General features: G+C 53.3%; 2 protein-coding genes across 2 annotated transcripts; both read right to left on the reverse strand.

The window, feature by feature from the left end:
• Window positions 1–2,463: 2,463 nt before the first annotated feature.
• Window positions 2,464–22,603, reverse strand: VSX2 (visual system homeobox 2). Its single transcript, XM_043920900.1, has 5 exons — window positions 22,194–22,603; window positions 20,826–20,910; window positions 16,907–17,030; window positions 4,047–4,227; window positions 2,464–3,295 (listed from the first exon to the last, which is right to left on the reverse strand). Exons 1-5 carry the CDS (start codon window positions 22,561–22,563, stop codon window positions 2,970–2,972), a joined length of 1,086 nt encoding a protein of 361 aa, XP_043776835.1. The 5' UTR covers window positions 22,564–22,603; the 3' UTR covers window positions 2,464–2,969.
• Window positions 22,604–24,040: 1,437 nt separating this feature from the next.
• LOC122704962 (40S ribosomal protein S15a-like) lies at window positions 24,041–24,530 on the reverse strand. The gene has a single exon (XM_043920119.1). The coding sequence runs from the start codon at window positions 24,476–24,478 to the stop codon at window positions 24,086–24,088; it is 393 nt and encodes a 130-aa protein (XP_043776054.1). The 5' UTR covers window positions 24,479–24,530; the 3' UTR covers window positions 24,041–24,085.
• Window positions 24,531–27,068: the final 2,538 nt, after the last annotated feature.

Genomic DNA, 27,068 nt, shown 5'->3' on the forward strand with positions numbered 1-27,068 from the left:
CTGAGCGACTTTCACTTTTTCACTATTGTATGAAAAGTGTGTGTATAAAAAAATTATGTGTAAAAAAATTATCTTCTTAATTCTGGTGCTTTGGGGCTTGTAATGGCTTAAACTTTTCACAATAAAAAATTTTTTGAAGCTTTAAAAAAAAAGGACAGCACAGTGCATAGAATGCCATGATGGAGTACTGACTGTCTCAAGTGCTATGTGAGAGAACAGGTGGTGGACTCTGCCTGGAGGGTCTGGAAAGATGAGAGGAAGTGCATCTGCAGGAATGTGGGGGGTGGGCATCTCAAGGGGAGGCTTACAAGAGGGGAGCCCTGGGTGGGCAACATTTGAAGCCAGGCTCTTGGCCATTCCCTTCAGCACATGGAAGTCAGAGATCTCCCACATGTGCCCCCCAGGCTCCGGATCCAGGGTAGAGGGCTTGTACCTGGGCCCAGTCTGGGGTGCAGGGACCGCCCAGCCCCTGTCATTCTGGTTTGATGACGGGGTGCCAGGGAAACCTCTTCCAAGGGGGCAATTGCACATCTGAGCCAATCTGAAACAATCCTATAAGATTTCTTGAGCCAAAAGCTCAACTCTAAGCCAAGTCTGCTCCCTCTGGTCTTTCATCCTATAATTCCACCCAACACATCATCTGGACAGCGGGGCGCAGGTGTCCGCAAGCCATCTCAGGGCTCTCCCTCTCGCTGTTTCCCTTGCTTACTCTGCTTCTCCTTTCCAGGGATTTAGCCTACGTTTATCTGATTTTCAGTTGCAGATGCCTCTGCCTTTTCCATTCATTGTTGTTTTAGTGTTTGAGTTGGAGGTGAGATATTCGAGTGCATGTGTGTACACAAAAGGAAGGGTCTCAGTGCTCTTGGGGGCCAAGGTGGGCTGTGGGCTTCACCTGAGATGTGAAGGAACTAGGGTTGTTTGTAAGTAAGGACCAGAGGGAAAGGTCAATGTAATCTGTTGTGTGAGGAACAGGGAGGAGTCATAGGTAATAACTTAGGGGCTCACTGACTGGGATATTCCAGTTATGCCTGCAATGGAGAAGGGTCCCATATTGCAGTGACAAATGGTGATGTCGGCTTAGTGGAGAAAGGCAGGCCACCATGCCTCTACAGTAGTAGTAATTTAAAAATAGGAATCTAGTCCTTTTGACCTAAACTTGACTTCACGGATTTATTGGGTAGGCCAAAATGTTTGGTCAGGGTTTGAAAGACCATTTTGGCCAACCCAATACTTTTTATACCACCCATACACACACACAGACACTATGCCCATCCACAGAGGACTCCTGAATCCCTCCCCTGCTGTTTTTACATCAACTTTATTCTTACTTGTATCTTTACAGAAAATGGCACAGAAATCACAGGTTTTGAATACCTAGAAGTTATTACAGTTCCATATTTCAAACACTTCAATATCAAGTTTCTTTCTTCTGATTCTATGTACATTATTTACACACCAGGGGCTACCATCTAACTCTTCAAACCAAAGGGAGACAAAGACAGGAAGAACTGTGGGAAAGGTCCATGAACGGAATGAATAAGAAATCAACTTCTGACATGGAATTAAAATCCCAACTCACTGTCTCAGGCCTCTCTCTTGCAAGGGATTCCCGGCAAAGGTGGGTGGGATGATAGAGAAAAATCCATGGGAGTGAGAGGGACATGTGTCTGGCCTGGGGGTGGAAGGGACCGCTGCAAAGACGCCATCAGTATGGACGAGTCCTCCCATCAGCAGACAGGAAGAAACCCCCGTCCCCTCTTCCAACACCATCACTGCCTGACTCTAGAGAACACGCTCCACGCTCACACCTGGCCTGAAAGTGTGTGTGCCTATAGTTTGGGCTAACTAACACTGGCTCCTCCCTCACTCTCCTTTCAGCCTTTTCTCACACCCTTCTTGTGATCAATTCATGATGCCTATTTATAGCCCCAGGCCCACTCCAGGAATGACCTGGATCAAGTTGAGTCAAGATCTGTGGTTTCCTGTGTGTTCATTTTACAGCTGGATTGGGGGGGATCCAAGGCAGGGCACAAGCAAGCCAGTAATTTGCAAGAAGCTCTAAGGGAAGGATGCCTTGCACAGCAAGTCAGGGTCAATGGCAGGGTATCAGAGGTCAGGATGTTCCAGAACGCATACCCAAGGGTCCCAGCTGGAGGATTTGGCTTACTAAAGGGGCAGTAGCTAGAGCACCTGTGAGAAGTGCCCCCTGGCTACAGGGCCCACCCTGGCCTCACTGCAGGTACTGTACACCGCCCCCCTGTGACCCGGGCATCTTTGCTGGGAGGAACAGTGGGACAGGCTGGGTGTGGAAGGCGGGTTCCTGATGCTGACCATGAAGGGCATGACATGAAGGCTGGCCGAGGGGCCCAAGGCCAAGGCTTTCCAAGTATAATCTGGAATCTGGGCCCCAGTGGTGGGGGGGTGGGCAGAGGTTGTGCCCGGGGGGCTGGCAGGACAGGACACCCACACTGCCGAAGGGGGAGCAGAGTGCTGCTGCGGGGCTGGGGCGCTCAAAGACACCAGCGTGGAGAGCAGGTTCTTCATCCCTGGGGCCGCGGTGGCAGTGTTTGCAGCTGAGGGCTTTGGGTCTGGGCAGAACAGAATCCACCGGTGGGTATAGAGCTGGGAAGGAGGGCGCTTTGGAGCAAGAGACCAGAGGGGGATTCAGACAGTGAGAGGAGCGGAAGAATTGAGTGAACGTAGCCTGAGGGGGTGGGCTGGGGCAGCAGGAAGGCTTCTGAGGCAGGGCTGTGAGGATGAGGAAGGTGCTGGACAGGTCAGGACTAGGTAGGGGTGTCTCAGCGTGGCCCAAAGCCTCAGCCACAACCGAGCTGGAGTCACCCGAGGGGGCGGGGGGGTGCACGGAGGGCCTGCGGGGCAGGGGCCTCGTCTGGGAGAACACCTCCCAACACCACAGGCCGGCGAGGAGAGCAGAGTCCTGGGGCTCCGGCGTCTGCGCGCACCCTGGCCTAAGCCACGTCCTCGAGCCGCGCGGGACTCAGCCTCTCCGCCGGCCTGTCTTGGTCCGCGGCCTCCTCTCGCTCGGGCTCGTCGGCGCTGCGGGCCAGGCCGTCGGGGCCGGACACAGTCCCCAGCACCTTGGTGCTGTGCTGCTGCGCTCTGGCGCGGAGCGCGGCGATGCTGTTCTCCCTCAGTTCCTCCTGGGACATGGCAGCGGGGGGCTCGGAACCCCGCTCCTCCGGCTCCGTCTTGTCGAGCTTGGGCAGCGCCTGGCGCTCCGCCTCGGGCTTCCTCCCTGACTCGGCTGCCGCCTCCAGCGACTTTTTGTGCATCCCTAAAAAGAATTGTTGGTATTCGGGTTTAGAAAAGCGCCTGGGAAAGCCATCTTGAACTGAAAAAACGGCAAAGATAGAGAGAGGCCAGAATTAAGGACGAGCAGAAAGCCTTACTACACACACCACTGACACGTGCGTCCCAGGGGGTGGGGGCGGAGGCTGCGGCGGACCACCAGGCCCGGCAGAGGGCTCCTCCAAGCCACGTCCCTGGGCTCCTGGACCCCCCACCCCGGGGAGCCTGTCTGTCCCTTCACCAGCACAGCACTTGCTACCCCCGCCCTCTCTGGGATTCCAGATCTCTGAACCCCAAGACAAACTGGTTCAGGTCCCGGTGGCAGGTGGGGAGATTTAGGGGGAAAAAAGTCCTTTGGGCAAAGCCAGAATGGTGGTCAAAGGGACCTCGGGGCCCCCAAGCCCCCCAAGAGGGGCTGTTTCATTCACCACAGCCCCAGCTCCGGCAAGGGAATAGGAGGATACATCCCCTGGAGGCAATAGCCACCCCCTCCTCACAGAGCAACAGAACCCGCAGAGTGAGAGTCCTAGGCACAGAGGAACAGACACCCAGCCCTGGGTGCAGCCTGCCCTCGGAGCCCCCTCCAAGGGAGACTGGGAGACCAGCTTCCGAGGGCCTCTCTCCCGCCAGGCTGTTGTGGCCACCAGGCATTCTTGCTTCAGGGCTTTGTCCCCCTCCTCGGGAGCCCACTCCCCTCGCCCCAGGGGCAGGACCCCAGGGAGGGTGCGGGCTCTTACCCAGCAGCCATGGGGCACAGGAGTCCATGATGCCGTCCTTGGCGGACTTGAGGATGGACTCTGGCAGGGGAATGGAGTGGCGCACCATGGCCCCGTAGAGTCCATACTCGGCCATGACGCTGCTTCGGCCCCAGCACTTTTCCCGCTTCCTCCACTTGGCTCTGCGGTTCTGGAACCAGACCTGCTAGTGCAGAGGAACAGGTCAGGGGCGTCCTCTATGAGGCAGAGGCCAGCACCCCCAATCCCCCACCCCCGTGTCTGCCTGGAGTTAAGGGCCCCCATCTCTTTGACTGCCAGGGGCCCCATTCCCTGTTGACTTTGGTTTCTCCAAGTAAGGGCATCCTTACTTAAGCTCACCCACCCCTTGGTCCCCCTGAGATCCTCTTGGTTCAGGGTGTCCAGAGTGAGATACAAGTTCTGCGAGAATATGATGGGCAAAATGATTTTTTTTTTTTTCCCAATCAAAAGTGGTTTAGGGTGATGCAATAGGATGCCTCCCAGACTGGGTCTTGCAGCTGGGCAGTTCCCTAGTGGTCCTCAGTTTGCCTCGGAGAAACCTGAGCTTCATAGCTCTCATACAAGGGTTCACACCTCCAGCATCCCTGTCTGACTTGCAGACGGAAAGAGTCCTTTTCAGGGGATGAACTAGCAGTGCCTTTGGTTCAGGCTCTTCCTCCACACCAGAACTCCAGAGGCCAGGGCAGTCCCAGGCAGGTGAGGTGAGTGTGGACTCAGGCAGCAGAAGGCATTTCATCCAGGTGCCAGGAAGCCTGAACCTACCCAGAGCCCGGGCAGGAGACACACCCGGGAGGCCTGAGTCAGCCTCCCTTCTCTGCCCTGTCCTGGGCAAGCCCTGCGGGGGCTCCGCTCACCCACTTTCCACAGGTTTGGACTTTAACCCTGAGTGATAGTTGGAGGAGCTGGGCAGCCATCCCTCAGTCAGGGAGGGAAGATAAAATTCTTTGTGTGTGAAGAGTAGAGCACGTGAAGGTGGGGACCTAGGAGACTGGGGTGGGCGATAACCGCTAGGGGGCGCTTCTCTGGCCCCGAAGTGGACTGGGGCAGGGTGGGGATGAGCATGGGGTTCGCTGGATCTATCAGCAACGCCCCAGCCGGGTGTTTGGAGACGATCCCAAGGTCCCTGCCATGCTTGGAGGAGGAGGGGATGTCTTGGTCCCCCCAAGCAGCTTTCCTGACGTTTCTGGCAGCTGACAGGAGCCAGGGCAAGGGCCAGCTGCACTGTCCCTCAAGCTGGTGAGCAGCCCGTGGGAGACGGGTGGACGCAGGAAGCACCTGGGGTCCCGGTGGCCCCCTCGTGTTCCCCTCACAGCCGCTCCACAGGCCCTGACCTTTGGGGGGAGGTTTGGTGAGACGCCCAAGCACCCCAGAAGTAGAGGGTGGGGTGGGGGGAGGGGAGGGCAGAGGCGGGTTCGGAAAAATCTATTAGTTTCCTGGGCGATTTCCATTCCCTCGCCTGGACCAGGTCCCCGCCCCTCCCTCTGGGCCCACGCCCCCGCCCCCCGCCCCCCGGGCGGCGGAGGTTTCAGCTTTTGATGAAAAATTGCTCCAGCTCTATTCAGGAGGCGGCAAAAGAAGAGTCACCCCCAGGGGCAGCCCTGGGCTGATTGAAAAATAAGTTAATTTCTGTTTGAATCGATGGGCCTCAGGCACTGAAATATCACGGGAAATTAAAGCGGCTGCTCTCCCGGGATCCGCGGCATTGACCCGCACTAATTAATGCTGGGGAGCAGCGCTAACCGCGCCGCGAGCCGCTCCCCCTCCCCGGGGGACCCCAAACACTCCTCATTTAACTAATTAGACGGGGAAAATTGGGTGTTAATTTGTTTAGGATTTCCCCCCCCTCCCCTCCCTCCCGGCAGCTCCCTTCCCGGCCCCCTCTCCACGCGCGGGGGCGCGGGAAATGAATGCGGGGCTCGCCGGCAGATGGCTGCCCCGGTCACTCTGCAATCTTCTCCGACTTGATTGCTTGATTAGGTCGTTAGCACATTAAAAAAAAAAAAATTGCTTGCCGTCTGGCGCTGGCGTGATGAGTGGGACGCGCGGCAGCGCCTGGGTAATTTATCTTTTTATACGGCGAAGAATTTGATTTCAATCTGCAGATATATGGGGCGCCTTTGACACCTGTTTAACATCGCGCCGCTGACAGCTTAACCCTTTGCTGCCTCGGCCGCTGGGAGGCCTGGGCGCGGGCGTGGGGAGTGGGGGGCGGGGGCGCGGAATCCGTGCGCCCCTGCGGGTCCCGCCGCCGCCGCCGTCGCCGCCGCCAGGTGGCGGAGTGAGCGCCCCGGCAGCTCCCGGAGGCCCCGGGTCTGCGGCGGAACGTGGCCGGCCGCATCCAGCAAAGGGGGCCCCCCGCCGCGCCGCGCCGCGCACCCGCGAGACCGGCCCTCAAAGAGCCCCGCCGTCACCGGCGCTTTGCGGAAAGACCGCATGATCCGTGCATACCTTTACGTTGACCCTGATTGTGTGTACCTTGTTTGGGCATTTCCTCATTTGTAAATAACTAGGAACTTCTGACAATGGGAGAGATGCGGCCTCAGACTGCCCCCCGGCCCCTCCAACCCCACAGTGACCCGCGCCCGCGCCTGTTAGAAAACGACCACTCCTCAGTCCCCCCCCACCCCACCCCGCCCCCGGTGGCGTCGCCCCCGGTGAGCCGCACGTTTGCCACCACTGGGTTTGGCACCTCCTGGAAAGCTGTGGAACCGATGCAAGGCCTCCCCCCAACCCCCTACCCCTGGTCTGGACCCAGACCGCACTGAGAGAACCTGGCCAAGGAATGGGTTTATGTGACCGGAAGGCTACTAGATGGCTGCGCAGAGCTGTGTGCAGTGGAGTTCGGAGGAACTTGGCCCTCCGCCTGGCCTGGCTCTGCGTGTATACATCTCTCCCCAGCAGCCCTGCCTATCTGTCCAGCAGGCCCCCTGCAGCACCCAAGGCCTGCGGTTTGTCTGAGACCTCTGTCCTCTGTCCTGTTCTCTCTTCCCCCTTAGCGCTGGGTCGTCCTCTACAAGTACTCACGTGTCTTAAGCTACATTTTCGCACAGGAGAAGCATCTAAAAGGGCTAAGCCACAGAAAGGTGTAAGCAGCTTCTGGTTTCATCCATCTGACAGAGAAGATGGCAAAGAGTGAACCTCTTAGTGATGGAATTTCAATGTGGAATTCCGAGTCTGACCACAGAGGGTTGAGAAGGCTATCTTGATGAATCTTAAGTAAGCCCTCTGCCTCCTGGGCAGGAGATGACCTTCCTGCTTGAATACAGTGCATTACAGAACAACAAGGCCGCTGGAACCCACAGGGGGCCAGACTCCAGAATGTTTTGAATTTTAGAAAAAATATGTGGTGCATATACTACATGTTATGTAACATTCTGTAGCAGCAGCACCTCCCCATAGTCAAATCCATCAGTTCTGATTTCTGCAGCAAAACATACACATATGCATGAGGGACAAATAAAGAGAATGAAGTCCCATCTGGTTTTTGCCAAGAATGAGTTCTGATGACAAACTGATGGAAGAAGTGTGTTTCAGCACGGTTTAGAATCAGGTATCCTGAAGAAGGGATTGTGAAGAAAGCAAAGGCAGAGATGCTCATTAACTGCCCCCCCTCCACTGTGCCCCCGTCCCCCACAAGTGTTGATGCCTGGAAAGATGCATTGTCCTGGCTTCCCCAGGATCCCATGAGCTTGGACCGGGGTGGGGGGGGGGGGGGCACGGGGCGCAGGGCTCTCAGATGGAAACAGCATCTTTACTGGAACACTAAAGAAGGGGGTGCCGACTTGGGATTCAGATCATTTCTAAGGCCTGTAAACAGAACGATTTTCCCCAGTCTTCTGATTTGGACAAATGAATAACTGGTCTGTGGATCAGATTTTGTCCACAGACACTCCCAGGGGGGTTGGTGCCAGCTGGTCCTTCAATCCAGGAGTCATTCGGACCCTTGGTTATGGGTTCCTGAAACGCCTGGCTCTCTTTGAATACCAGATGCTGCTCCAATTTATGGAAGAAACCTGGACAGCCAAAACAATTTCTCTTTAGGACAGTTGGCAGAGAAGCTGTGGCATTGGTGCCTTGGAGGGAAGTGGACAAGGAATTAGAATTAACCCTAACCACTCTTCTTATCTGCCTTTCTCTTTCTTTCCGGGAAGCAACCAGTATGTGGTCAGAACTTAAACATTTGCCAGAAGCACTGAAAGTAGTCCTGAACTGGAATTCCCAACTGCAACAAAAATTGCTAAGTCATCTCGGGCAAGTTACTTGCCTTCTCTCAGTTTCAGTCTCTTCAAGCATAAAATAAGAATATCTACTTTTCTGGGTTGTTTTGGGGATTAATGAAATAAGTGAGGGTGCCTAAAACCAGTGTTTGTCCCATAGAAGGTGCTCAATAGATGCTTCTTAGTTCAGTTGTTCAGTCGTGTCCGACTCTTTGTGACTCCATGGACTGCAGCACGCCAGGCCTCCCTCTCCATCACCAACTCCTGGAGCTTGCTCAGACTTATGTCCATTGAGTTGGTGATGCCGTCCAACCATCTCATCCTCATCTCATCTCATCCCAGCATCACTGATGCTACTTATTATTACTTCTGGTCTCCCTGATAGTTCAGTTGGTAAAGAGTCCACCTGCAATTCAGGAGACCCCAATTCAATTCCTGGGTCAGGAAGATTCCCTGGAGAAGGGATCGGCTACCCACTCCAGTGTTCTTGGGCTTCCCTTGTGGCTCAGCTGGTAAAGAATTCATCTGCAATGCGGGAGACCTGGGTTCAATCCCTGGGTTGGGAAGATCCCCTGGAGAAGGGAAAGGCTACCCACTCCAGTATTCTGGCCTGAAGAATTCTATGGATGGTATAGTCCATGGGGTTGAAAAGAGTCAGACACGGCTAAGCGACTTTCACTTTCATTATTATTTCAGTGGAGGCACAGAAAGTCAGTGGGAATCTGTGCAGGGAGCAGGTTCATTAGTGGCATTACTTGCTCCTCTGGCCTCTTCCACATGCCCTGCAGCAAGGCTGGACTGACAAATAATAACAACCACCACCACCCCAGGAGGTGCAGTGGGGGGGACAGAACTAACCTCCAGGCTCTAAGACTTCAAGACAGATAGTCTCTAGTTTCCCCTCTAGGGGCTTCCCTGGTGGCTCAGACAGTGAAGAATCTGCCTGCAATGCAGGAGACAATGGTTCAATCCCTGTGTTGGGAAGATCCCCTGGAGAAGGAAATGGCAATCCACTCTAGTATTCTTGCCTGGAGAATCCCATGGACAGAGGAGACAGGCGGGCTACAGTCCATGGGGTCGCAAAGAGTCAGACAGGACTGAGTGATTAACACTAGACTAGACTTCCCCTCTAGGGGCCAAACAGATGCCCCCTGCAACACTCCCTGCATTTCTAATGTACCCCAGACCCCGGAGGCTCAAATGTAAGAGACCACCTATGCTGTTGGCTATGAGAGAAAGCTAGAAGACCTGGATTGGAGAATCCTGTTCTGCCTCCAACTGCCTTTGTGAACTTGGACACGGTTCTTAACCTTTCTGAACTTCTGATTCTTCATCTGCCCTATGATACCACTTCCTTGCAGGTTTGTTGTAAAAATTCTATGGAATAATTCATGGGAAATGCCCAGCACGTTGTAAGTACTGGAAAACATTGGCCTGGTGCTGGATGAATTCTACGGACAAATGAGCAAATGCTCGTTGACACTCTTCATGTAAAGCCGCGTCCTCCCACCTCCCACCTTTGAGATTCGTTCATTTAGGCCCCGTTTCCTGCTTGGTCCCCTAACTCTGGCAAACCCACAGTACTCCTTCAATTCCTCTTTTACTTTCCAGACTGCACACTTTCTAGAAGCCGCTGCTCCATGCCCAAGAAAGTCTGGTCGGGATTCTTCAGGAGGACCGGCGTGCAGACCCCAGCGAGGACCAGAGCCCTGCCTTCCTCTTCCAGGCCTCCAAGTGCCTGAGAAGGGGCTCACAAGGGACATCAAGGGTCACCAACTTGGGAGTCCCAGACAAGGGAGATCGGGGAAGGTCTTCCAGCTCAAGGAAGAGCCTGGGTTTCCTGGTGCACTTCCTCCCACAGGTGGGGCCGGGGCAGTGCTCACAGCGCCCAGGGAGGAGGCCTCTGGCTATTGACAGCTGGTGCCTCCACACCTGGCAGATAGGGGCCCAAGAGCTCATGCCTTCACGGGTGGACCGGAGCCATGAAAGGGCTTCTTGCCAGAGGGATGCTCTTCTGGTCCAGGGCACCCTTCAAGCCAGCCAAGCTCTCAGCTCTCTGTCCCCTTTGTGGGTAACCAGGGTGTCTCTTGTCCTTGCAAGCTCCCAGCCTTCTAGCCCCACACGATGACATGCCCAGGCCTCTTCCCTCTGAGGTCCCTCCAGGGTCGCCCCCTAAAGGAGACACCATGCATAATAGATATTCTGCACATTCTGGCCCCCAGGGCCCTGCCCTCCCGTCTTGCCCTAGGCTATCAGGCCCTGCTTCTTCGGCTCCATGGCAATTTTCAACACATTCACCTACCTTCTCTCCTCTCCTCTGACTGGAAGCTGATTAATCTGGGCTAGTTGCTGGCATGATTTAATGACCTCGCACTCCACACGTACTCAGCACTTCTGACAACATATTTCAGCACACCCTTTCCAGTCCCAGCTTCAGGCTCAGAGAAGCTTGGCCTTGCTATAGCCTCTGAGGTCCATTAGAGGGCAGCTCTGCCTATGTTTCCTGGCAGGCCCATGGAGCATTCCTGGACAGGTCATTCCACTCTGTCACCCACTACTCCACTTTCTTCCACTCATATTAACTCACTTAAAACAGAGACACTTTTCCTGAGCCTCTGTCCCAGCATTTTTACTCTGGCTACATAACAGTCACCTGGAGAGCTTTAAAAACAAACAGATAGGGCTTCCCTGGTGGTCCAGTGGTTAAGAATCTACCTGCCAATGCAGGGGACACGGGTTCCATCCCTGGTCCAGGAAGATCCCACATGCTGCGGAGCAACTATGCCTGTGCACCACAGCTGCTGACCACGTGCTGCAAGAACTGAAACCCTTGCACCCTAGAGCCTGTATTCCACAACAAGCCCCCCAAAATGGGAAACCTGCTCACGGCAACTAAAGACTAATCCTTGGAGGGGTGGGATGGAGTGGGAGGTGGGAGAGAAATTCAAGAGGGAGGGGATGTATGTGTACCTATGGCTGATTCATGCTGATGTATGGCAGAAACCAACACAATATTGTAAAGCACTTACCCTCCAATTAAAAATAAATACATTTTAAAAAAGGAAATACAAAACAATAGTCTAGAAATCTTGACGTTATATTTTCAGTTTTTTAATTTCTCAAAATAAAGGCATTTGAGAACTTTGAGAAAAAAAAAAAGAGTAGCCACCGCTTGTCACAACTAGAGACAGCCCTTGTGCAGGAATGAAGACCCAGTGTACCCCGAAATAAAAAAAAACAAAACATAGATGTCACAGCTTCACACCAAACCAATTAAATAAGTGTTGCTAGGTGTGGGAGGCTGGCACAGGTAATTTCATTTTACTTTAAATATTTATTTATTTATTTGGCTGCACCAAGTTCTTAGTGGCAGCATGTGGGATCTAGCTCCCTGACCAGGAATCACACCTGGGCCTCCTGCTTTGGGAGAACAGAGTCTTAGCCACTGGACCGTCAGGGAAGTCTCTGGCATGAGTAATTTTTAAAAGCTGCCCTGGGACTTGCCGAATGGTTCAGTAGTTAAGAATCTGCCTTCCAATGCAAGGGATGATTGGGAAACTAAGATCCCACATGCCTCAGGGTAAGCCTTCGAAGAGCCTGCATGCTTAGTCACTTCAGTTGTGTCCGGCTCTTTGCAACCCCATGGACTGTAGCCCACCAGGCTCCTCTGTCTCCAGGCATGAATACTGGAGTGGGTTGTCTTGCTCTCCTCCCAGGGATCTTCCCCAACCAGGAATCGAACCCGAGTCTCCTGCATCTCCTGCATTACAGGCAGATTCTTTAATGCTGAGCCACCAGGGAAGCCCTGAAGGGCCTGCATGACTCAACAAAAACCCAGCACAGCCAAAAGTTTAAAAAAAAATTAAAAAATAAAGTAAAAAAAGCAATCAATCAATTGAAAGCTGCCCTGTGTTTCTAATCCATTTCCCAGGCTGAGACACACTGCAGTCTTTTCTCATCCATGTAGTTATTTTTTAACTTCTGGGATGTAACCCCCTAAAATTTTTTTCCCCACCCTTGGGCAGGGACCATGTTAAAAGAGACAGAATGAAACAGCGCTAATCAGAGAATCCAAACCTCATCCTTCCAAACATACCAGGTTGCTAAGAGTAGAGGTGAGATGGCTCTGTTCACTTGCACATCTGTATTGTAGGCATTCTAAATAAGTATAACTTCTGTCAGAAAAAAATACAGTAAGCACGTAAGTGAATATATCAAAATACTGAGAATGAATGACCCACAGAGGAAATAAACTCAGTCTGGAAACCATTTCCTCTTCCCCAGGGCTGACATCTGGCGGGGGCTTCCAGAATGCCACATCCTAGCATTTCTCAGAGACACAGAAAGGACTTTGTGTCTGGCTCTGATATGAAAGTGAAAAGTGAAAGTGAAAGTGAAGTCACTCAGTCGTGTCCGACTCTTTGGACTCTTTGCAACCCCATTGACTGTAGCCCACCAGGCTCCTCCATCCATGGAATTTTCTAGGCAAGAGTACTGGAGTGGGTTGCCATTTCCTTCTCCAGGGGATCTTCTCAACCCAGGGACCGAACCAAGGTCTCCCTCATTGTGGGCAGACGCTTTACCCCTTTACCGTCTGAGCGACCAGGGAATCTGATACAAAGTCCATCCTAAAGGAAATCAGTCCTGAATATTCATTGGAAAGACTGCTGCTGAAGCCGAAACTCCAATACTTTGGCCACCTGGTGCGAAGAACTGACTCATTTGAAAAGACCCTGATGCTGGGAAAGATTGAAGGCAGGAGGATGAGATGGTTGGATGGCATCACCGACTCAATGGACATGGGTTTGGATGAACTCTGGGAGTTGGTGATGGACAGGGAGGCCTGGTGTGCTGCAGTCCATGGGGTTGCAAAGAGTCGGACACAACTGCGTGACTGAACTGAACTGAACTGATATGAAGACTAGAAATCTCTTCTTCCCCTAACAGTGCAACTTATCCCTTCACCCCAACTTAGAGAGATATAGAGGGGGGAAGTGCTTGCCCTCAAAGCATAAAGGTCAAGGAAATCAGCCACTATTAAGGGGGCTGACCCCTCATCACTGCAATTGGCGTTAATTATTCCAGTTTCTGTAGATAAGCGCTCCCTTTACCTTCATTTGCTCTCTTGAGATAGTACTTGAGTGGTACTGGGTTTAAATCCCAGTCCACCACTTACTTCACCTCTCAGCTCCTCAGTTACCTCATCCAGATAAGGGGATAAGAATAGCATCTACCTCATCTAGTTATTGTGAAGAAGGGATGAAAAAAGGCATGGAAATCACTTAATATCTGGGATAATGCTATGTACTAATAATGCCAATAATAACAATATTTTTGTTAATTTTAGAGAATTTTTATTATTATTAGTTTACAAATGAGTAATCTGAGGCCTAGAGCTTGGCTTGCTGGCAGTGAAACAAAGATTAGAAGTAGGTATATCTGACTTTGGGCTTCCCTGGTAGCTCAGCTGGTAAAGAATGCGCCTGCAATGCAGCAGACCCTAGTTCAGCCCTGGGTTGGGAAGATCCCCTGGAGGAGGGCTTGACAACCCACTCCAGTATTCTTGCCTGGAGAGTCCCATGGACAGAGGAGGCTAGTGGGCTACAGTCCATGGAGTTGCAAAGAGTCGGACATGACTGAGCAATTAAGCACAGCGCATGTCTGACTTTTCACGTCTACACTGGGTTCTCATTAGACAGTCGGTCTCAGACACATCCAGGGGCTTCCTTGGGTTGGCCCAGCTGCCCACCTGGGGCTGACCATTCCACCAGTGGCAGCCCAGAGTTGGAATGAGAGAGGTGACCCTGAGGAGACGGCTCTCCGGGAGGGATTCCCCCTCTTTCTCTTACAGATGAGCGACGGGAAGTGACTTGGCTTCTACCATACCTGGTGGGTATCAGAGCCAGAACTAAGATCTGGATCCTTGACTGAAGATCCAGTCCCTTAACCTTTCCATTCCACCTGAGGATGTCTAACTTCAGACTTGGAGCCTCTAATAACTTCCCCCTTTCTTCTTTTCATGGCAAAAGGAGAAGAAGGTGGCAGAGGATGAGATGGTTAGATAGCACCACTGACTCAACGGACATGAATTTGAGCAAACTCCAAGAGTTAGTGGAGGACAGGGGAGCCTGGCATGCCACAGTCCATGGGATCACAAAAGATTCGGACATGACTAAACAACAACAACAAAGTACATCTAAACAACAACAACCACAAAGTGCATCCGTTGGTGGAATGGTCAGCCCCAGGTAAGAGCTGGGCCCCACACTGGGCCCGCTGGTAAACACAACACACAACTTCATCACAGCTGCAACTGCCACTGTCATGCCCATTTTACAGATGCGCGATGGAGGCTCAGGCTGGTGAAGTGTGACCTGTCCACAGTCATTCAACTGGTGCCTGGTGAGGCCAGGATGGTCCAACTCCAGAGTGAGGGTCCCTAACCACTGCACCACCCTGCCTCTCCTGTGCACGACCCATAGTTAGGACACCAGACACATGGGAATTGCTCTGTGGGTTGGAGCTTTGATAGATAGTCATCACTAATAGACGTGAAGACCTTTCCCAGGTCACCTAGTAAAGCATTTGGTTGGACATGTGTGCTATGTCGCTTCAGTCATGTCTGACTCTGTGCAACTCTATGGACCGTAGCCCGCCAGGCTCCTCTGCCCATGGGATTCTCCTGGCAAGAATACTGAAGTGACCTTCTCCAGGGGATCTTCCCGACCCAGGGACCAAATCTGTGTCGGGTTTCTTAGTCTTCTGCATTGGCAGGCAGGGTCTTTTACCACTAAGGCCACCTGGGAAGCTTCAAAATATTTGGGGACAGGCCATTTGATAACCCACACCTTCTGCGGGCAGCATTTAGCTGAAGAACTAGGCAGTGCTGGAAGAGTTACAGAGACCCTTGCCTTGGTTCACACATAGCCACAGATTCCGCGGTCAGTCCTTGCAGTCCAGGAGATCAATGTACTCCACACCCTTGGCTCCTCCATGCTGGTGCTGGTGATTTCAGACACCAACCTGTAGACAACCCCTCAGACAATTTTAAGAAGTCTAGAGTCTGCGGGCTGAGCGTTTATAGCAATGCAGTTACAGCTGAGGGCAAGCTCTCCTCACAGGCTTCGGACCCTCCCACCCACCGCTACCACCACCATGGCCAAACAGATTTTAGGACAACCCACTGCAAGAGACGGAGCTGTTCCATTCTACTGGTCAACAGTGCAAATGTGCGGCCAACCAAAGGGGAAGTCTGGCAACCTCACCAACCCTGGCTGGTTATAAGGACCTACCCTAATGAAGGCCAGGTAGGGGTTACCACCACACGTGAATTGGATTGGGTCTTGGCTTACACACACACACACATACACACACACACAGGATTCAGAATCAACATCCAGCCTTTCCCCACTGGAACTTAGTTGGGTGGGGATGATGGATCCAGGCCACCGTGGATAATGCACCAAACTGATAATCTGCTTATGTATAATTGAGCTTATTGTTAGTGTCACTGTCTAAAGCCATTGGCTGAAATTCCCAATAGACTTCCAGGGGAGAGGAAGGCTCTTCTGGGAAAGCTGCTCTCGCTGCATTCCCCATTCTCTGGTTCTCCAGTGAGCGAGTGCAAAGAACCTACACACCTTATTTGGTTCCTTCACTGGACTTGTCCCCTCCCCACTCCTCCCCCCCACCCCCCAACACACGTCACACCTGGAGACACAAAAAAGGAGGAAATTCAGAGCAGAAGGGTTTCAGGAAGTCGGGACCCTCCCTGCCTTTCCCAGCCTTGGCAGGTCAACTACTCCGGGCCACTCAAGTGTCCCGACAGAAGCAACTCTGGTTCAAGGTCTTGAATCAGCTACAGCAACCTCAAATCTTCTGGAAATGTTCTTCCACCCCAGCCCTGCTTCCTCCTCATGGAGGCCCTGTCTGGAGAATCACCAGACTGCATTTCCTCCTGGAGAAATGATTAAGCAACCCATTCCTGTCTGCCGAGGGGAGTCCTAGGCTTGGGAGGATCCTGCTGCTGCTGAAAGGAGGCCTGGCGCCCAGCACAGCTGAGGACAGCCCCAACCAGCCAGGGCTGGCTCTCCACAAAACTCTCTGGTAAGGAGGTGAGGGGAACCGCTGGTCCAGGAGACGCCCAGGAGCAGAAGCCCTGGGCAGGACCAGCTGCTGGCTTGTGAGAAGTAAGGAGCCTCAGGTAGATGGAGGTGGTGGGGAGTAGGTGGGAAGGCAGGGGGCCAGGTCTTCCTCATGGGAGAGGCAGCTCCCCTCCACCCCCAGGCACCCAGGCCTTGAAGGAGACATTTACCGCCTGGGAGACACCTGCTCAGAACCCTAGGCCCACCCAGAACTCCATCTGCAACCACAAATGCCCCCTCACGGTCTGCCATACTCCTCAGGAAGCCCACAGTCTGCAGCCAAAGGCCGCGTCTTGTCTGCCAAGTCTCCCATCCTTCCAGCAGCATCCATCTCACATGGTAGGTATTCAGCTAATATCTGCTTAAATGAACTGTTGCCTGAGGAGGTGATTACAGACAAGCAGCAGGGGGGTGAGAGAGGGGTGTGTGGGAGCCTGGGGCAGTGAAGAAAGTGTGAGAGAGGGACTCAGGGCTGTTTTACCTGTATCCTGTCTTCAGGCAGCTCCGTTTTCATGGCCAGCATCTCCCGGGCATAGACGTCAGGGTAGTGGGCTTCATTGAATGCCTTCTCCAGCTCCTCTAGCTGGTAGGAGGTAAAGATTGTCCTGAGGGGAGCAAACCCAGACAGTCAGGACCCCGAAAATGGAAAGAGTTTGTCCCAGAGAAGACAGAATAGCCCTCCCCTGTGGCTCCTAAACAGCCGCCAAACCCAGCCTGGGCCAGTGCAACCGAATACAACCCCTCTCTCCTGCCCCCATCCCCACACACCCTCTGGACTCTTCTTCATTCCAGTCTGAGGGCCCACACTCCCTTCTAGTGGTTGGGGCGCTATTTCAGCCCTCAGGGACATTTCATACTGGGAATCTTCCTGAAAGTGCTTTGGGGGAAGGGTGTTAAGGCATAAGTTTTAGGAAACTGCAGAAAGGCCCTATTCCTCCTCCCAGGCACGGAACAAAGGCCTCACCAGGTAAATAAGTACCTCAGCCCCAGGCAGGACCTGCCGCCTCAGGCTCCCCTCACAGACCGGAGAGTTGATCTTTTAAATTGTACTCAAGAGTTCGAAGACTCAGCCTCAGCGGAAGGTCAAATGCAGCAGCCGCCCCAGGGTTTCTACAGTGGAGAACTAACCAAACCTCCCAGCCCCTCACCTCACCCTCCTCACCGGCTCCTGAGAGCTGCCCTCAGAGTCTTGGGGGCAGGGAGGGGGGAAGTGGGGGTGCTCTGTCCTTTCTGGGGCTCCGAAGGCAAAAGCCACCTTCCCACCATCCCACCACACCCAGGTGCAGCCACTCACCCAGCGGGAGCCCCCTTTAGGGGCAGTTCACTCAGGCCATCTCAGGAGAACCTACAGACACAGCCCCCAACCCCCAAAGAGCATTTAAATCAACCTATTTTGAGTTATTAACATAAAGTGCTTTAAGAGTCCAGTAAAAGCTACATCCTCTCTGCTAGCAGATGGAAATGCTCCAACACAAGACAGTTTTCCACCTCCGATATTTAGGGGGTTCGTAATCCCCCTTTCTCAAATAAATACACTACACACCCCCTTACCAACATAAATTCTTCTCTTTTCAGACCTGAATTTCACCAAGTTCTAGGTGACCTTTATCCTGCACCTTCCTCAACAAGCTGGGGTGTAATACAGTCCAGATTTTACAGACTCAGCTTCTACAATGGTTGAAGTAGAGCCTCTGGGATTTGAACCCTGGGACCAGCACAAGGGGAGGTTAAAATCCCTCACTGCAGCCCTTGCTGTCACCCAGCCCGAGGAAAAAGTACAGATGGAAACCCCATGTATTCCTCCTGCCTGTGTTGGCTTTGGCATCCTGGAGGATGATACAGGGCATGTGTGAGAGAGAAAGATTCTGCTCTTTATGGAAAATGACTGGTTTGATTCTAAATCGTTGCTCCTATTCTCTTGGGGGGAATGGAATGCTTATGTATACAGAAAGTTAATTCTTCAGAATTTTGAAGATCTGCTGCTTTCTATTTCTCTCCTGCCACTTACTGAAAGGGCCCCTGAACAGACAGTCAAAATAAACAAACAAAACGTGTACATCTTCTTCAAAACTAGGGGAAAATGAGACCCACAGCTATTGTGGCCTGGCCAAAGCCAAAGAAGAAAGATGATGGCAGATCATTCAGTGGTTCAAGTGCCAGACTCTGCTTGGGAGAGCTCTCATTCAAAAAAAGAAAAAAGAACAAAACAAAAACAAAGAAAGAGAGAGGAATTAAGAAACGAAATGAAATGAAACGATGCCTCAGATCCCCAGACTTGCCTGGAAAATCCCATGAACAGAAGAATCTGGCGGACTCAGTCCGTGGGGGTCGCAAAGAGTCAGACACGACTGAAGTAACTGAATGCACGCACACCAGACCCTTCAGTTTCTCACCGTAACCAGTCTGAGCCTTATAGGTAGAGAGAAGAGGAAACTCGGACAGACTCCATCCCCACTCCCCTCTCTAACCCCTCCGAGCCCCCTGCGTTTCTGGGAGATAAAGGGATGTTCATCTCTCATCACCAGATTCCAAGGTTTCTTAGCTGAACTTCCCAAATGAGAGATGCTCAGATTTTTTTTTTTTTTTTACTAATTAAAAATGGCACCAGCCATTCTCCTGTCTCCAGTAATCTGTTCCCCTCACACATTAGAAATAGCCTGAAACCTAGTGCAGTTGACCAGTTGTCCTGTCTCCTAGCGGACCCCTCTGAAGCACCCAAAGTTTTCCCCAGTGGAGAGGGTATCAAGTGAGGAGAGAGGGTCAAGAACCTTAAGCATGGACTTTGGGCTGTGTGTCAGCCAGCTCCAAGTGCCACACAAGGAGAAGCCCCTGTGCAGAAACACTGTCTTTGCTCTCCTTGCTCGGAGAATCCCCACCCCAATTCGGGCAGCAGCACAGAAGCCGGTCAGCCCGACTCCCACCTGCCCTCCCAGTCCTTGCTGGAGGTCCCCTCTGGCAGCCCAAGGCAGACAGGAATACCGACACCCTCCCACCCCACCCCAACCTGCTAGCCTGGGACCAGCCTGAGTTGGGTGCATAGGAGGTGTTTTAATGAATATTTGTTGAACCGATGAATATAAAATAATGACCCAGGATCAGGACTTAAAACATTTCCGTTCACAATAAAACACAAGAAAACAAAAACAAACAGCTGCCTGAAGGGAACAAACCGAGGTCACCAAGAAACCAAGTCAAAGTTCACCCACATTTAAGTCGAAACCTGTAGGGGTCTGAGAAGTCAGGAAGAGCCAATTTAAAATGTGGGGTCATTTCCGGGGGTGAAGGAAGAGAGAAACGCACACAGGCACCCAGAGACAGTATGCAAAGAGGATGAGAACAAATTGGGGAGAAGAGGATGAGGTGGGGTGGGGAGGAGAGCACCCCAGGGGGAAATGTCCATAGGGCGGGAGGGAACCCTTGAGGGGAGCCCACCTGCACTGGGACAGAAAGAGAATCGGGAAAACAGAGCCAGGGTGAGCGCAGGGCAGCGCCTGCAAGCAGCACCCGCAGAAAGTCAGATCGATTTTTGTTTCTCACGCCTTTATTTCTTGAAACCCTCCTGATAAATTTACACAAGGAAATGGTAGCGGAGGTGCGGGCCACGGAAGAGAACACGGGTCTCAGGCAGGGGCATTACTTTGCAGGACTGAATTTTAACTTTGTGCCAGTGATGTCTGTTTTTAAAATATTTAAATGAAAACAAAGCCAAATAACCTCTCTCTTTTTAGTCTGTATGCTCCAATGCAGCCCACTCCACTCCAGCCAGGGCTGGTGGGGGCATCCAGTCCACACACTCCTCCCTCCCCATTTTACAGACAAGGAAACTGAGGCTTAGGGATCACAGCGGAGCAGACGCCAAAAGCAAATTTGCCATCCATGCGGATATCACGCTCAAGATCTGGCCAGCGATGGGAGCAGAAAGACAGGGGGTTGGCGGCGCTGACAGCGACAGCGGGGAGGAATGGGGGACCGGGCAGCGGGCAGAGGAACCGGCTGCGGCGGGAGGTGAGAGCCGACCTGCCCGCCCAGGGGTGTGCGCGACTCTCCGAATGTGCCGAGGCGGGGATGACATATGGGTGTCTCCAGCCCCTCTATGGGTAGGGTTTGGCCCTATTTGAGGCCTCTCCTTTCTCCCGGAGAAGCAGGAGAAAAGCCTGAAACGAGCGGCTTCCTCGGCGGCCTCTCCTAATCCTCACCCGGCCTGACCGGACGCCAGGGCCCCGGGAGGATGTCCCCAAACCACGCCTGGTCTCCCGGTCCGACCTCCCCGTCCCGGCACAGCCGCGGACCTCAGATCTACAGCCGGCGAGATTCGGGTCCGAGAGACCCGATCTCCCGAACTGGGGACCGCAGGGGATGGGTGAGCACGAAGGTGACAGAAAGCGCTGCAGGGGCCTTACCTGTGTCGCCGCTTCTTCCGTTTCTTGGTCTGGTTCAAAGCCGATTTGGACATTTTTCGGTCGCTGGAGGAAACATCTTCAGAATCTGAAAAGCGGGCGGAGGCACAGGCGGCAGAATGGAGTGGGGGGCGCGCACGGCAGCACCCGGGCGCATCAGGCTCCTGAAGCCCCGAGGGCCCCACACCCGGCGGCCTCGGGGAGCCTCCCGGCCTGCTCGGTCTCCCCGGGAAGCCCTCGGCGAGGGCGACCCCATCCTTAAGCCGCGACTGTTTCTACCCAGGCCGGCGCCGGAATCTGGAGGTGGTGGGCGGATTTCGTTGTAAGAGAAGCAAAGGCCCCGACACGCCTGGGACGCGGACGGCGGGGGAGCGAGACAGCCTCCCGGGTCGCAGGGTCCCCCTCCGGCGGTGCTCGGGGCTCGGCGCCCTCCCCTGCGCTTGCAGCCCCAGCGCTGGGGTGCAGAAGGTGGCCCCCCACCCCCTCGGAGCGGAGCCCGGGGCGCGGAGAGCTGGACTCCGGGAAGAGCGAAGGGCTCCCCGGGCACAGCCCCTTTTCCACTGCCCGCACCGTGCGGCCCCGCTCGGGACTGGAGAGACCGCGGCGCGCCACTTTTCGTTGCCCCTCCAGACATTAATAAAAATAAATAAACAAAACGAGAGCGGAAAATCAGGGGAATCGAAGAGCGCGAACCAGAGGCGGAGGGCCGAGCCGACGGAGAGGTGCGGCCGGGAAAGCGGCCCGGAGGTTCGTTGGCCCCCCAGTCCGAGAGGGTCGGGATCCCGGATACGATGGCGCTCAGGTGGGATCGCGGATGCCGACCGCTTGGGCTGCCGCGGTGGCCAGATGGTCCTGAAGCTGACCAGCGCGGGGTGGGTGGTTGGAACGGAGAGAAGGAAGAAGGGCAAGACAACTTTGGACATCAGGGCTGGAGCCCGAAGCTGGCATCGGCTTCCCCGGGCGCTCACGCCCGGAACGGAATCGGGCTGTAGGAGCGTGGTTCCTCTGAAAGGCCGCGGCCCAAGTGGAGCAGAGAAGGGGACCCCCGGCCTGCCCCACGGGCTCCGACACCCTAAGCCATTTTTCCAGTGGGGCCCCAACCGGGCGCTGCCGCAGAACCGGGTTCAACGCGCAGACAGGACAGCTCGGCTGCCGGAAACGCGGGGGCCCAAAGCCGGCCACCGCTGGGAGCATCCTCCCGGCCCGCCAGCCCAGGGCACGCCGACCCCAGGTTCGCGCTGCGACCCTTCGGCCTGGCACCAACTTCTGCACCCGGAGGAACAGGCCTGGCGATGCAAGCCAGAGCCGACGGCGTGGGGTTCCCCGTTCTCATCCCAGTCGGGCAAGCCACACAGCCTCACCCTCACCTACCGGAGCTGGCCGTCTGGCTGGTGTCCAGCGGCCCCGACGCTCTGCCCAGCGGCTGTAAGTGGACGCTCTGCGGGTCGGACAGCACTTCCAGGAAGGTGGGCTGTGCGTAGAAGCCGGGGAGCCCCCCGGGCCCCAGTAGCCCCATGCCGCCCACTCCTGCGGGACTGAGCACCGAACGGGCAGCCAGCAAGTGCCCTGGGGCCAGACCGTCGAGGGTAGCACGCGGGTGGGAGCTGGGGGGCTCCTTGTTCAAGCCCAGGATCTCCTGAATGCCAAACCCGGTGCACCTGGCCGGGGCGCCCCCCGAGGTACTCTTGGCCACTGTCTCGGCTTTGGGCTTGCTCAGCGCTTCCCCCGCTTTCCCGGTCATCTCTTGGCTCTTTGGAGGGGCTGAGGCCGCAAGTCTTGTGCTCCCCCCACCCCCCCGGCTGGCTCCCCGCTTCACGAAGTTGGTCCCAGGTGCCCCCTGCGATGTCTAATGCTCTGGAGCCCCAAGGAGATTCCCCTTTTATCCAACCAGGCGGCAGCCCAAGTGGGGTCAGAGCTGAGCAGCCAATCACCGGGGCCAAGAGCGATTAGGAATTCCAAAAAGCTGGCAGCTCCCGCCGCAGGCAGCGCTGAGGGGCCAGGGCGCTGGGGGCCGGCCACCGGGTGGGCTCTGTAGGACACCCATGGGCAGGGGGCCCCAGAGACTGAGATGAAGCAACAAGGTTCAGGGAGGTCCCAGGAGGTCAGTGGCTGGGGATTCTGGGCAGAGCCAGCTTGGACTGTCCCTGGAGTAGGGTGGGAGGATGAGCTGAGGGCAGATGCTAGAGACTGGGAGCCCTGCTCCCTCCCTCCCTCAACTCCTATTCAGGTTTGCCAGGGTCAAGGAAGCCCAAATATGGGACCCCTGGGGAAAAGGAAGAGCAAGGAAGGAACAAGCGTCCTGGGCAAGCTGTGTGGTGGCAATGGGGAGAGGAAGGGCCTGGGGTTTGAAGTGGGAGATGTGGGGATCTCCAAAGCACAAGATACAATGCCTAGTTTAGAAGAGCTACTCAGTAAATATCCCCCCAATGAATGAATGAATGAATGGGGTCAGGTGTAGGGGTCCCTGGAAGTAAAGAGGAGTGGTGGTGACTTCTTTTGGAGAACAACGCTGGACATCTGAACATCTTCCTAGAATGAAGTATGAAGTTTGTCCAAAAGATTTGCTCTTCTATCCATTCCCTTAACTAATAAGTATTGAGCCTTTACCAGCTCTGAGCTAGGAGCTAGGGATTCCCAGTCAATCAGGTGGACAAGTCAGAGGGTCTGCTATACCTCAGAGTTCACTGAGCAAACAAATGAAGAGGAGCGCATCGTTGATGTGGAGGGAAGGAGGAGGGTGTGAGGGGCAATCAAAAGGTGAGCTTCTGTCCCCAGTCTACAGGGGATCCCCTGACTAACTTCTGTGTTGGAAGCTGCAGAATTGCAGCCACTGGGCCAGTTGGAAAGGCAACTGGGCCATGAGAGGCAGCAGAAAACTGCTTTAGGCAGGCAGGACCCTCACCTGGAGAAACAAGAAATGCCCGAATTCCACAGGCGGGCAGTGGAGTTACTGATTCCTTGCTTTCAGGGAGAAGAGCTCCCTTGGGTCCAAGTGTTAAGTGAAGGCGATTCTACACACACACACACACACACACACACACACACACACACACATGCACGCACGCACGCACACCATGGACTCCATAGTGACTGCACTCCATCTCCTCAGCTAATTCTTCTGTGAGCTTTTTGGGGCTGAGGACTGTCTATCCACCTTGGTATTTAATACTTCCCTCTCCACTGTGCCTAGCACAGTATATAGTAGGCTTTTATTTTTATTTTTTTTTTTCCTCTAAGGCATTTTATTTGTACGTATTACATCCCTAGAAAAAGAATCCAAGGATTTTCCCTCCTGTATGTTTTCGTCTTGCTTCTTCATGGTCCATGATGCCAGCTGAGGTTGTCAGTACAATGAAACCAAACTGACGGGATGGGAGCAGGTTATTCTGCCATTTTTCTAGATCTTTGAGTTGCACATCAAATCTGGGGCTGATCACTCCACACTTATTTAGCCTGCCTGTGAGGTTCACAACAATTTTCCCAGCCCTGTGATCATCAATGATTTCAAATTCACCAATGTAACCATGCTTCATCATCACTGTTAGAAACCTGACGATGACCTTGGAGCACGGCCGAATAAGCACCTGGCGTTTGCCTCTCTTTTCGGCGTTGTTGATACTCTTGAGAGCATCAGCCAGGACATTCATGTGCACCATTCTGGCGGCACGGAAAGATGGCGGAAAGAGGACGGGAGGGGCGAGCGCACGGAATTATTATAGTAGGCTTTTATTAAGGGCTTCTTGACTTGAAAGCACTCTACAAGGGGAAATAAAGATAGGGTCAGTTGCCTTGGGCAGACCCTAGAAAACAAGGCTGGGGAGAAATTCCATTCAGGATTTCTGGGCTAGTCAACAGCAAACTCCCAAATAGATTGAAACCCCATAACTCTCCCAGCCTACTGCCAGAGTATCCAGTGCCCTCTCTGGTCACCATGAGGCCAATCTGAGAAGTAAGAGGAAACCTGATAGGATATGGAAGCTGAGGCCTTGCTAACAGGGCTGTTGGAAGGTGGGTCTTCATCTGCTCTGGCCTGGTCCACATAGGAGCCAGAACTAGGCAGGGACATCCCTCATTGCAGGGGTTGTCTGGGAAACAGGCACTGTTCACTCCAAGGACTGCCTCCTTATCCCATAATAATGCCTTGCCTACTGTGCACCCATGTTCCTGAGTCCATTTACACAGCATGATATCAGGTCTTCACAAGAATCCTGTTAGCATTTTGGTTCCACATTTGGAAGCTGTCATAGCTATTCTTACTTGCAAGGTGTAGACTCAGGGATATTCAGTCTCAAAGCATCCTTCACCTTTATTCTGTGGAGTTGGGTTCTTTGTGGTACCAGTCACACAGACAACCACGTGAATGGTGCCCCCTGGAGCTGTGCAAAGCAGTGGCTTTGTCTTCCAGATAAGAATTTCTATCCCCATTTCTTGAATGTGAAAACCTAAGTTTCCAGGAAGGTTAGGTGACTTGTCCCAAGCTCCCTAGCTTGTAAGTAGCAGAGGCCAGACTCAACATCAAATGAATCTGGTGTCAAAAGCTGTTTTCTTTTGACTCCATCCCTCTCTTGGCCTCCTCTCTATGCCAGCCTACCCTGGGAGGATAAATGGAAATGTTTCATAAATGGCAGTTGTCATATCCCTGACTTATCACGGGACATCCACGATGAGCCAGATGCCAGCCAATGGGCAAGGACGTGAGTGATGGAAAACAAGCATGTGAGTGATGGAAACTCGGCTCTTGCCAAGAGATGAGAATGAAAAATCTGTTGACCAAACCTTGTGTCTGAAGCTGCTAGTTCCTGCTCTCAGTGAGACGGTCTCCATCCCACCCTAGGAGGCTGGGAACAAGGACAACCCCAGGCCCTCTGAGAGGCACACTTGCCAGAAGTTGCAGTGAAGGGAGGACCCAGTGTCAGCCTGCAGCCAGCCCCACCCTGGGAACTGGGCTCTGGAAGGACTGGTGGGACTGTCTCTGAGCTGCCCTACTGAGGCTAGACCCAGACTGAGGACATTTGTGGACTCTGGGGTGGGGGGAAGCTACAGGGAAAGGCAGTGCCCCAGGGCTTGGGCTGGAGGAGTAAATGCCTTTCAGAGACATTTAGCTTGGTCACCGTGCATCTACATCCTGGATCCTAATAGCTCTGTGACTTTGAGCCAATCATTTAACTTCCGTCTTGGCTTCGACTGCTTTACCTATAAAATAGCCTGACAGTGGACCTGTGAGCATCTCCTGACCCCTTGAGTTAGCATAGGGGTCAAGGGCATGGACTCTAGAGCCAGATTTCCTGGACTCAGACTCCAACTCTATCATTTGCTTGGTGATCTTGGGAAATCTACCCAGCTTCTGTCTTCTTCCTGTGCCTCAGTTTCCTCATCCATAAAATGGGGATAATAGTAGTACCTACCCCTTAAAACTGTCATGAAGATTAGAAATGTACAGTGCTAAGAATAGTGAGTAAGGTTATACCATAAATATACAAAATAAGGCTACAATATAAGGTTCCTGGGAGTGTTGGTTGTTATTATCATCTTGCAGGAAGATTCCATACCTGGGGCTGACAATATGGCAAGGAGCAAGACAGACCTAGCCCTAGCCTCATGGAGTTTGAGTCCACAATTGAAGGAGTTGCTGTTTTTAAAGCATTTAACATGGTGTCTGGCCCTGGGGACTCCATACATCATGATTCTTATCACTATTATTAATGGGTGTCAGACCCCTTATGGCATTTAATCCACTCAGCTTCTCAAGTTCTTTCCTCCCTGTTGCAAATATAAGACACTAAGTCTCAGGGAGGGAGATTAGGTTGAGAGACGATACCATCTCCCTCCTTTGCTGTGATGCTGGTCGTTTTTAGCACCAGCTGCAGCCAAGTCATTGTCCCCTGCTAGCTGCTTCCCTGAGTCACTGCCCAGCCGTCAGCAACAATTTTTGGAGGGAGGAGGGTGGAAAATGCAAGGAAGAGAAAGGATCTGTGTTTGAATCAATAATCCCATTATGAATCTGTCACCCATGAATGTGTTTCAGTTTTTTTTAATGCTCTTGTGTATTTCGAGCTTACCCCTGAGAGTAAACCTTGTCTTTTGTTGTGCTGGACAGTTGTCCTGAGAGAGTGTCCTGACAGAGTCCCCGAGCTCCAACTCTCTCATCCTCCTGTCTTCAGACATTGGACCAGATATCCCATCCTCTCTGTTCAGTAAGGGGCTGATGCTAGGAGGAAAAACAGGAGTGATTTTGATTCACGTTGA

The sequence above is a fragment of the Cervus elaphus genome, chromosome 12, assembly GCF_910594005.1.
Source record: "Cervus elaphus chromosome 12, mCerEla1.1, whole genome shotgun sequence".
Lineage (NCBI taxonomy): Eukaryota > Metazoa > Chordata > Mammalia > Artiodactyla > Cervidae > Cervus > Cervus elaphus.

Bases quoted from the DNA above. Each gene is read 5' to 3' on its own strand.
- VSX2 (XM_043920900.1), bottom strand. From the start codon at position 22,563: ATGACCGGGAAAGCGGGGGAAGCGCTGAGCAAGCCCAAAGCCGAGACA. The intron at 20,911-22,193 runs GTAGGTGAGGGT...CCCGCTTTTCAG, and splicing joins CAGCCAGACGGCCAGCTCCG to ATTCTGAAGATGTTTCCTCC. The intron at 17,031-20,825 runs GTAAGGCCCCTG...TGCTCCCCTCAG, and splicing joins CGGAAGAAGCGGCGACACAG to GACAATCTTTACCTCCTACC.
- LOC122704962 (XM_043920119.1), bottom strand. From the start codon at position 24,478: ATGGTGCACATGAATGTCCTGGCTGATGCTCTCAAGAGTATCAACAAC.